The sequence below is a fragment of the Trachinotus anak genome, unplaced genomic scaffold (genome assembly GCF_046630095.1).
Source record: "Trachinotus anak isolate AG129_WGS33_773 ecotype Australia unplaced genomic scaffold, CSIRO_AGI_Tana_v1 ptg000007l, whole genome shotgun sequence".
Classification (NCBI taxonomy): domain Eukaryota; kingdom Metazoa; phylum Chordata; class Actinopteri; order Carangiformes; family Carangidae; genus Trachinotus; species Trachinotus anak.
Window position 1 is genome coordinate 2,575,001 of NW_027273858.1, and position 11,498 is coordinate 2,586,498.

Genomic DNA, 11,498 nt, shown 5'->3' on the forward strand with positions numbered 1-11,498 from the left:
ACCTGTGCTGAGGAGGAGACGGGCGCCGCGGCGGCGTCCAGCTGACCGCGGCTCCGAGCGCGTCACACTCAGAGGGGAGTCCGCTGAGGACGGAAGACCGGGACAGAGACGCTTCTCCCCTGTGGAGGCACTGAACTTCAGCAGGATTTATTAGCATCACAGAAATTCATTTATTATTATGTTACGTTTCTATCTTTATTATTATTATTTCAATTTCTGAGGATAAATAATCGCGGAGCACTTTTCTGGGAACTGATTTGCGCCTCGACCGCCGGGAGGAAGGATCTCAATTTTAACAGCCGCACACAGCTGGGGCGCAAACAGTATTTTTATTGAATGAAGTCACCTGTTCCCTTCCCGTTTTTATTCCTCACTGAGAGACCAGAGGATGCTTTGTGCGTCAGGAGCAGCTGCACGGCGGGGAAGCGCTTTTAGGTGTGGATATTAATTTGTCACCACCTTCAATCGCTGTCTCTGTGGAAACCATGGGAAACTACACGACGTGGAGTAATTTCACCCAAGTTCTGTCGGAGCTGGACGGGACGGGCGGCGAGGAAGAGGAGGACGAGGAGGAGGAGGACGGCGGGAGCGGTGGAAGTGGAGGGAGCGGCGGGCTGCGCGTCCTCGTCGGCTGCGTCCTCTTCCTCCTCATCGTGTCCACGCTCCTCGGGAACACGCTGGTGTGCGCCGCCGTGATCAAGTTCAGGCACTTGCGCTCCAAAGTCACCAACTTCTTCGTCATCTCGTTGGCCGTGTCTGACCTGTTCGTGGCCGTGCTGGTGATGCCCTGGGAGGCCATCACGGAAGTGACGGGCACATGGCTGTTCGGACGGTTTTGTGACATCTGGATCGCCTTCGACATCATGTGCTCCACAGCGTCCATCCTCAACCTGTGCATCATCAGTATGGACCGCTACTGGGCCATCGCCAGCCCATTCAAGTATGAGCGGAAAATGACTCACCGGGTGGCGTTTGTCATGATTGGGGTGGCGTGGACGTTGTCGATCCTCATCTCCTTCATCCCAGTGCAGCTTAACTGGCACCGGGCCGGGGAGCAGGAGGAGGAGGGGATGATGGAGGAGGTGTTGGGAATGATGGTCGCCAACGGCAGCAACTTCACAAACAGCAGCAACTTCAGCGCTGGCACTGTCGCCATGAGCTGTGTTGCCAACTTGAACAAGACCTACGCTATATCCTCGTCCTTCATTAGCTTCTACATCCCTGTGGTGATCATGATTGCCACCTACACCCGCATCTACCGGATTGCTCAGACCCAAATCCGCCGGATCACGTCTTTGGAGCGGGCGGCAGAGCAGGCGCAGAACCAGGGCCACAGTGTGAACCGGAACCAACAACAGCACCACAGGCCCAATGATGAAGCCTCATTGAAGTCATCGTTTAAGAAGGAGACCAAAGTCCTGAAGACACTCTCTATCATCATGGGGGTGTTTGTCTTCTGCTGGCTGCCGTTCTTCGTCCTCAACTGTACCGTCCCCTTCTGTGACCCGCCCTGCGTCAGCGACACCACCTTCACAGTCTTCGTCTGGTTCGGCTGGGCCAACTCGTCCCTCAACCCTGTCATTTACGCATTCAACGCAGACTTCCGCCGCGCATTCACCACCATTCTTGGTTGCAACAGAATCTGCTCGAACAATGTGGTGGAGGCTGTGAACTTCAGCAACGAGCTTGTGTCGTACCACCATGACACGACGCTCCACAAGGAGGCACTGGTCCCTGCGCAGCCACAGCAACATCCACGCACTATAAACGTTGGGTCGGACCACCTGGAGGACATGAGCGCGCAGTTTGATGAGGAGTCGCTCATCTCTAATGGTTCTCAGAGCCACAACAGACTGCTGCTGCTTCCTGCCACTGTCCAGTTTGAGGATGACCCCGAGATCTCCCTGGAAACCATCACGCCGTTCACCTCAGTGGCAGGGCTGGAGAGTGGTGCACTGATACCTGGACAAGTGCACCAGGATGAATAGGACAGAAACTGCAAGGTGTTTCCTTCAAAATAAAAAGCATAAACTTTGTTTCAGCTGTAATCAGACTCCATAATGTTTAGTGTTGAAACAATGCAGGACTCTGAGGAGTTTAAAATCCACCTGCTCTTTAAAACCTGGAGAACTATAACACATAAGACTTTAAAGTATAGGCTTCAATGTCAGAATTCATTCATTCAGTTTCTTCTATGTGACTGTTGGATTGTTTGGTTTAATTTATGTGTTGGCACTTGCTTGAAAACGAAGGCAGATTTAGAAATTAGACCTACCTGGATACTAATTGAACAGTCTTTTTTACAAAACAAAACAAAAATGCTTTGACATTAGAGCTAATTCATTACACTGAAACATTTAATATGACGTAATTTTGTTCTGTACATACATGTAAAACATGGCTTCTGAACTTTGTGAAAATACAATGAATCAAAGCAACAAGTCATCCAACCTGAACAACCGTATCGGTTGTTTGTCCCCTCCCTTGGATACAACCCGTAGGAGCATCTCCTGATATAATGCGTAGTTGCTATACCGGACCTTCGTCGTCATGGTTACAATCTATATGCACACAAAAACTAATAGGTTAGGTTTAAGAAAAGGCTGTGGTTTGGGTTCAAATAAGTTCTTCCTTGAGGTTAGAGGATCTATAATAAACATGAAGTTAAAGGTTGTGGAACGGTCAAGGATAAAAACAATGACTATATGAACAGGAAACAGTTCTCATGTAGAAAACACCTGTGGTTTTTTGATCCGTCCACCCAAGTCTAGCAGTAAAAAGTTAACTGTGGGTTTTAAAAAGCCTCTTGCCCAGATGACCGACAAACTTTACAGAAGGACAGTTTTGTCAAGGTCAAGCTTTAAGTTATGACAATACGCAAGATCAATCTTTGAAACAAATGACAAGTGTTTCGGCCAGTGTTCCTGTGAAGGATGTGTCTGCTGAAGGTTGAGCACGGAGTGAAATGGGCCTTGTCAAACTGTGATGAAGCGTTTGGTGTTAAAATGCTGAGCCTGAAGAGGGTGACGCCTGAACTGAGACACCGCTGCCAAAAGTATCTTTTCTTCTCTGTGAATATTTAAAGAAGAAACTGCAGAGTTCAAAGAGAATACAGGTGTACACCTTTAAAAAAAAAAAAAAAAAAAAAAGGGTCAAAGCCAATATTTTTGCTTCCTAAATTTGTGCTGCAAAATATAGACATCTATCCATCGAAGTGCACCATAATATCTTAGTGAGGTGGTTGATTACCGATTCTCAGTTGTTGGAGCGTATCAGACTGTAATGTTACCCCCCAAAAATAAAGGTGATTTAATGTTAACTGTGACTGATGAATGACCTGTTCTAAAAAAAAAAAACAATCAAATCTAGTTTTAATAGCTTCTTGAGATTAAGATAAATCAATGGCAGCCCAAATGAAGGAAAATAAGTCTTTTGGTTTTGGAAGAACTGTTGGTAATTAGTCATGTATTTGATTTGGAGGTATTAGGCTGAAATGCAGAATCATGGGTTTAGTCCTTAGAAAGATTTAAGAAAGTCACATTGACACCATAATCCATTCTGAGGTGGTCCATTAACTCACCACCATACACAGTAAATAAAGATGGATGTAGCCTCCATGATGTCACCCGAAGGTTTCTGAAGTTGGGCATTTTAACATGGGAATCGACTCGCTTTTGGGGCCAGCCTCTAATGGCCAGTCGAGGAACTGCAGTTTTTGGTACTTAGCGTGTTGGCTCAGTTTTGCAGCCCTAGACGTTGCCGCTTGCTCACCACCCACCAACATATTTTCCTGGATCAGTCTTTAAAGTCATTAATAAGGAATTAGCGTGAAAGCAGAGATTTAATATTTGGGGGAACAAGGAGCACAGTGATAAGCTTCATGCTTCATCACAGGCTTATGCAGAAAAGCAGGCCAAGAGTCAGTCATCAGCCAGGTTTGAAAAGCAACAACAAACCTTTTGAGAGACAATTAACGCATTTGCAACAAAGCCAAAAGTGTTTTTATTACAGTTATTTAGATGATAACTGCAGCCAGAGCTCCAAACTATTGTCCTAGGATTTCAGGCAGAACATTAAAAAAGGAAAAATGTCCTCCTCTGACAGAACTATTAAAACTACCTGACCATTGTAGATGATTTAAAAACGTGGTGAAAATTGTTTGTAAAATAATGAGGTCAAAAGGTCAAACCTTTGAATGCAGGTAATTGCTGCAGTATTAAGTGCTGAATGGAGGAGGATGGAGAATGGATAAAATCTGAGTAAAGAGATGTTGCTGCAGCAGGAGGCCCTTTTGTCCCCGCAGAGCTGGACCGGGGCCGAAGGGGACTTCAGAGAGTCAACCACCCTGCCTCCCACTGCAGATACACACTACTGATTTTCTGCAGTTGTTCTCAGAGACATGACATCTTTTGACATTCCTCAGAAAAAAAATGACGAGATTGCTTCTAACTATGTAACAGAAAGAATTTCTGCTTTTCCTCACTGTTTTTAAAAGTGAACAGGATCACACAGCATTTACCCCTGTAGTTTAATTAGGTGTTAATATGTGAAGCATTGTATCATTTCTTCTGGAAATGATTAACAAATGTAAAGATTTAAAGAATAATACACCTGGCACAGAAAAACAAAGGCTGAGTTCCTTTTACCCTCAGTGAAAAATGTTGACTGGTATGATCATAACACAGTTAAATAAATGTGTGGTAATATGTTGTGATGACAGACCGCAGAGGGGACATGTGCTCATCATGTACTAATTAATACTCATATCAGGATTAGAATGATTAGTGTTGGTCCTGGAGACCCTGGGCCCACTTCAAATTGTTTTTTCACCTTGACATTTCATGACTACTTAAATTTGAGAGAATTACGAGAGTGAATTTTTTTTCCTTCAAAATGATGTTTCAAAAGTCTGTTACAGAAATAAGACATCACTTTTGTTTGGGGTTGCAGGCACCACAGCTGTAAAACCTTGAACAGTCGATGTTCACATTCTCTATATCTGTGATACTGACTATAGTTTTTTAAGCAGCACTGCTCCTCACATATTTGCTTATTACTGGTGTTTAATAATACTTAATCAAGAGGTCCAGTTGGAATAAAACAAATCTATTTGTTCATGGAGAAGCCATATACCATATGAAACATGAAACGTTGAGTTATAAGATGCAGTAAAAAACACCTTCTGGTCATTTCAGTGTTTGGTCACCATCATCAAAATGTGCAAACTCAGCTCGTGGCAAAGAGAAAGGTTACAACTTCAATATCTTTCAACACTCTGGGTTTAATAAGGTCAGAAACACACACACACACACACACACACACACACACACACACACACACACACACTCTGCAGTGAATCTCTTTTTTAAAAACACATATAGCAGGGGAGACTGACACCTCAGAGAATGAGGCAGAAGGGTGGGCTCGGATCTGCTCAGGCTGCTCATAATGACTGAAAACTGAACTACCTGCACATTTCTGTGTTTGAACTGTGATAACAACGTTAATAAAAAGAAACCAATGAGGAGACCAGTGGCCAGAGTGAAGAAAACCAGAGATGCCTGATAATCAAATACATATTAGAGATGGAAGAAAAAAAAACGCAAATAGGGATTCTGCTTCTTTTTTTCCCTTTTGTTCTCTTTTTTTTCCCTTCAATATCTCTGTTTGCTCCTTTCATCTTCACTCAGTAGTGGAGTTGAAACAGACTGGAGGCTCCCGGGGGCCACAGAGGGGATGACACCCTCAACCCCACAGGTGTCCTCTAATAGGTTCAGCGGTTCAGGCTTAAAGTGGATCCACAGTGTTTCTGTGTTGGTGGATGTGACTGCGAGAAAAAAAAGAAATAGGAGTGCTGGGGCTCAGAAATAATGGAGACACAAACCCGTGTTGGCAACTTTGCATTAGTTAACTACACTGAACAAAAATGTAAATGCACACTTTTGTTTTTACTCCAATTTTTCATGAGTTGAAATTAAAGATCTGAGACTATAAACTCTAAAGCCATTCATCTTTGTCTTAACTGTTTTTTTTTTTTTTTTTTTAATTTGTCCTGTTTTTTGCCTCAGGGATTGCTACCTTTCATTATTTATATTGCTTGACTCCAATATAATATCAATATGATATATTAATAATAAAGAGGAAGAGTAGCAGTCCAACAATTAACAACCTGAAAAACTCTGTACAAAGGAGACGTCTTACACTGCATAAGGCAAATTGTGGTCGCACCAGATACTGACTTTTTTTTTCTAATACACAATCCCCACCCCAAAAAACCCCACATCTGTCTCACAGTTTATGTCTTTTTCAAAATAAAACTGCTCATTTTAAAGCTGCCTTTTATTGTGACCAGCTCAGGGCGCACCTGTGCAGTGATCATGCTGTGTAATCAGCATCGATGATATGCCACACCTTTCAGGTTGAGGGATGATCTGGGGCAAAAGAAAAGTGCTCTCAAACACTGATTTAAATTGTGAAGAAAATGTGAGAGAAAGATGCATTGTCTGTGCTTGGAAAAGGTCTCAGATCTTTAATATAACCTCATGAAAAATGGAAGCAAAAGCAAAAGAGTTGCATTTATATATTTTTCAGTGTAAACAGTGTAAACATGAAGAGTGTGACGGTACAGAGGTGAATGTGCTAATAGAGTAGGAATTATGAAACTTTAAGACCAACACTGCAGGCAGATGTTGTAAAACAGAAGACAGACAAAACCACAAAAATGGAAAAAAGCTGCTACGACACATGGTAGACAACATGACAAAGGGCAGGCTGGGAGGTATATATACACAAAGACTGATAATGTAATGAGGAGGAAGTCAGTAAATTAAAAAAAGGTTGAGGTTGAATGTTAGAAATAATTCTCTCCTTCATGTCACATCAACCCTGGTTGAAATTCTGTTAATTCAACTCATTTGCCCACAGTTCTGGAGTCAGGGCAGTCAATGGTCCCTCAGGAGGAGGTGAACTGAATCCTAATGACCAAGACCAGACTGTGTCCTACACAGAGTGAACACAGAGTCTGCACAGGGCCGAACTGAAGAAGGTGCCAGGCTTTGTGTCATGTTTTATTTTTAGCTGTGCTGGTGGCGTGGCTCCAGGGAGCCAGTGCCAGTCTGTTGGTCAGTCCCCCACTCTGGTCCAGATGGAAAAGTCTCGACAGTTATTGGATGGACTGGATATCCCAGGTCACTCGAGGATAAATTGTAATGATTGTGAGCTGCTACAGGAGAAGTCAGGGGCTCAAAGTTTTCATGTATTCATTGATATATATCAACATATACTTGATGGACTGAAACGTTTGGCTTCCAGACCATGAATCCCACTGACCTTGGCCATCTTTTGACTTTTCCTCTAGTAACACAATGAGGTTGATGTTAAGGTTTTTTATTGGAATGTCTCAATGACTTGGTTAGGTTTGGAAAAGATGTAGATTTGGGTTAAAATAAGTACTTCCTCAACATTAGATGATCTTTGTTGTCATGGTTACAATAATAAAGTGGTTTATTTTGTCATGGTCATGGACAATAGAAACAACATAAACTGCTAATTTCACACGGGAATCGAACACCGCTCTGCTGCGTCATATTCATCCATCCACCCCAACCTCCTCCTGACGTGGACTTTGTTGCTCTATGAACTACGTCACCGCACTTTTCCCTTTGCTCCTGTCATCATTACTACGCCTCGCAACAAAATGTAACTATGGGTCATAATAACCTGCTGCACAGACGACCTATGGGCTCGTTTTTACAGGACAAAACGACTGGCGAAGAGTTACAGTCACATTTTAACCCTTTATGCAAAAAGAAAACACAAACACAGTGGAGTGTTTTTCATATTAAAACTGCAGCACATTTCACTCAGGAAGAATCCAGAAAATAAAATAAAAACATGACATCACTTAGAAACTTGACCTTCCTTTTAAAACAGGCCAGAATGAGAGCATGGTAAATTACTACACAAAGAGCCCAGTGTGAAATAACCACAATAATGTACCACTTTAATTCACACCATTATCCTGTGCTTTAAATATCACACAGTGTGTCAGGCTGTTCTGTTTCCTCCTTTGTCGTCTCTGATTAAACCTTTTCTACACCTCTGTGTCTTCACCCTTTTCTATTTCTGTGTGTGTGTGTGTGTGTGTGTGTGTGTGTGTGTGTGTGTGTGTGTGTGTGTGGGTGCACTCCTGGCTGTAATTGCCTGGTGTGCAGGGATGCAAGTGATGATGAATGTGGTTTAAATATCATTGAGCCTCTGGAGCAGCAGCACACGTCTCACACTTACAGTCATGACATTCAGTTTTTCTGTCCTGTTCACAGACAGACAGAGAGACGACCTGTGGCACACTGACCCTAATGAGACACAAACACACACACACACACACACACACACACACACACACACGTCTGTATGTTAAGAAGCACAGATGAACCAACTCCAACATGCAATTATTAGACAGAGGACAGGATGAAAAGGTTTCTGTCTGCACTTAGTCTGATTCATGAACCGTCCATTTCTCATGTCCTTTCCTCGCTCTACACACACACACACACACAAACACACACACGCACACACACACACACACACACACAAACTGTTTGCATATTTCTTGTGCTACTCCAATAATTGCACTCTTCCCAGCTGCCCTCTCAGTGATTGTGTTTGCTCCTCCACTGAAGCCTGTTGGGATGTTTTCTATTTTATGAAGATTTTCTATCACATTTGTTAATGTGTGGCTAATGCCAAAGCTGATGCAATCTGAGGCAAAGTTTATCTTTCACTATAAACTGAAATCAAAACCCCCTCAATCAAGACTGTAAAGGTACATCAAGGAATATATTTAGGAATCACAGGCGTCTCAGAAATGCACACAGCCTGTATTCAGAAACTGAGCCTTAAAGCGGGCCATCAGGACTTCTGGAACTTTGTGATGTCACAACAAAGCAGTCCCCACCCTCAGCCACACTCCAAACCCCACCCACCTGGACCCACCAACCTTGCAGGATTTGGTTTCTCTGAGTGTTTACCTGAAATCTGCTATATTTTTATTAGATCACGCATAAAACAGTCAGCCAATCAGAAGAGAGCTTCTGAGCCTCTCTGCACTCTCCAGCAAACACACTGTAAACTGACATTAGAGAATGGTTTTGTATAACTTAAGGGAGGTAAAACTAAAAAACTGAATCCTGATATGTCTGGAGTGAATCCTGAGGAAATATAGTGTAAAAAACTCTGAGCCAATCAGAAAGATGGTTTTTATTTCCTGATCTCTCTTCTCCTGATCTCTGCTCCCGAGCTGCCTTTTCTTTCCTCCGTCACCTCTTGCAGCTGAAGCAGTGACATTAATAACTTCTGACTTTGATGCAGTCACACCCAAAGGTGACACTGAAGTGTTTCCAGCAGAGGAAAGAATGTGTCTCTGACTGTATGTGCGCCTCAGGCTGACATTTAATGCCACCAATCAGTGCGTGAGTGTGACAGATTGAAAGTTTGCCTCATTACCTGTTGTACAATAAGGCTTTTTATATCTTGGCTGACACAACAAAGATCAGTTCCTCTCTTCTGTGCCTTTTCCAAACAGAATGATGATGCAAATCCCCTTCACATGATTTTGTGGTGTTTTTTATTTCCCTAATAACCTTGTGTAACCTCAGACATTTCAGACAACTAGAAATCCTCTGTCGAGATCAATGAGCTGACCACTGTTATTTTTCTGTCAGCACATTGAGCTACAAATACTTCATTTCAGCATAGCTCCGCCCACCTCCAACCCGAGCAGCCCAGATGAGTGTGCACGGCTTTGTTTTTTGTGTGTCTTGTGCTCTGGATGAATATTAGAAGTTGTAAACGTATTGAAGCTACACCTGGTCTGATACGCCGCTGCTGGATTTGACAGATGTGGTGAGAAGGAAACGTACGAAAATCAGGCTTTTAAAGTAGCATTTAATCAGTTCATCACAGATTGGTGAGACAGTGATGAGGGTCAGACTGTCGTCATAGAAACGAGCAGTTGACTGTTATATCTTTGTCTAATGGGGTTTTCAGACAGAACGTGGTTTACAGAGCAACCATAGGCAGAGTTTTTTAAACTTCGAGTGGGACACGTCACTACGAAGCAAGCGTTAGCACTAGCCCCTCTAGTAAGAAGAAGAAGAAAGGTAGCAGCGAGGATGAGGCTGTGGGTGCCCTCAGGTACAGAGATCAGCTTGGGAAGGAGCTCCGTTTCCACAGCGACCAGTTTCAGGTCTACTTTCAATTCACTTTGTGGCTGGATGCCTCGTTTCTTTTGGCTGTTGCCCTGCACAGCCACAAACTGTTGTTTGTGGCTGTGCAGCCTTTGGAAATTATGGGTTTCAGAGCGTAGTGGTGCCGTTGTTGTGTTCTGTGTGATGGTGATATTTTATCTTCCTTTTTAATATATTTTTCCATTTCCACAATGATGAACCTCTTTCACCTTTTATTCTATTTGGCTCATAGTTTTGGTTTTACATTGACTGTTCAATCTCATCGAAAATCCACTGTATACAAACAGCACACAGAGCAAAAGTTAACAATTAGCTGGTAAAAAAAGTGGAACATCTAACAGATAAAGAGGTAGATATTTTTCCCCAGAGTTAAAAGCAAAGTGAATATGGGACGTAGATTCATCAGGTGTCAACATGGACACAGCTCCAGTGGTTGTTCTGAACAGGGTATGCAGACAGTTTGCAAGAAGCAGTGATTGGCTGATGTTTTACTGGAGGTGATGGCAGGACTGGTGAAGCTGTGCTGCAGCTGGAAGGTCTCTGTTGTCCTGAGGATTTCTCTGTCGTCTACAATATCTGTCAGTAAAATGCTGTTGCATCATGGGTCAACTCAGCATTGAACCAGGTTACATTTTTATTAATACAGTGACATAATGTTCACATTGATTGCATTACAATGACAGTGAATGTTTTTTGTCCTTCTTTGTTGCGACCTTTGCTCTTGTGTAGACAACTCATTCTGAAGGATGCTCTGATCAACTAATTGAAAAACTGTGAACATTTATATGTAACGTAGACAACTATGATGTCACCAGAACCATAAAGAAAAAATCATAAAGAAAATCTTTTTCACTTTATCAAACTCATCAATTCTGTATTGACTGGTAAAAGTCAAAGGAAGACAGTTTCACACTGCTGGTGTTTATTTTGACTAACGCATATTATCTCTTATATCATCAGATACAGTTTAAACATGCCAACAGCTCTCTCAGCGTTAAATGGTTTTTCAATGACTGCTCGTCCTCAGTCTCATCACAGTCTCTCACCTCATGTCTATTGGCCTTTAGTCTTTCTAAAACACACACTCACACACACACAGAGGAGGTTGTGGTTTGGTGTCATAATCAGCGCAGCAATCACTGCGGAGGAGGTGACGGCGACGATGGAGCACTGATTGCGGCCGTCTCTCAATGACTGTTAAGAACAAGGAAGTGGGCCTCTGTTTGCTGTCAAGGACTCCAAGTCATCACT

The 11,498-nt window shown here is 42.9% G+C and overlaps 1 protein-coding gene across 1 annotated transcript in view; it reads left to right on the top strand.

Moving 5' to 3' along the window:
• The window catches only part of LOC139622559 (D(1)-like dopamine receptor), a 6,968-nt gene extending 660 nt beyond the window's left edge, over nucleotides 1–6,308 (top strand). The window contains exon 1 of the mRNA XM_071479926.1: nucleotides 1–6,308. This exon is cut by the window's left edge and continues 660 nt beyond it. Within this exon, the coding sequence (XP_071336027.1) occupies nucleotides 486–1,988 (1,503 nt within the window). The 5' untranslated portion in view covers nucleotides 1–485 and the 3' untranslated portion in view covers nucleotides 1,989–6,308.
• The last annotated feature ends 5,190 nt before the right edge of the window (nucleotides 6,309–11,498 follow it).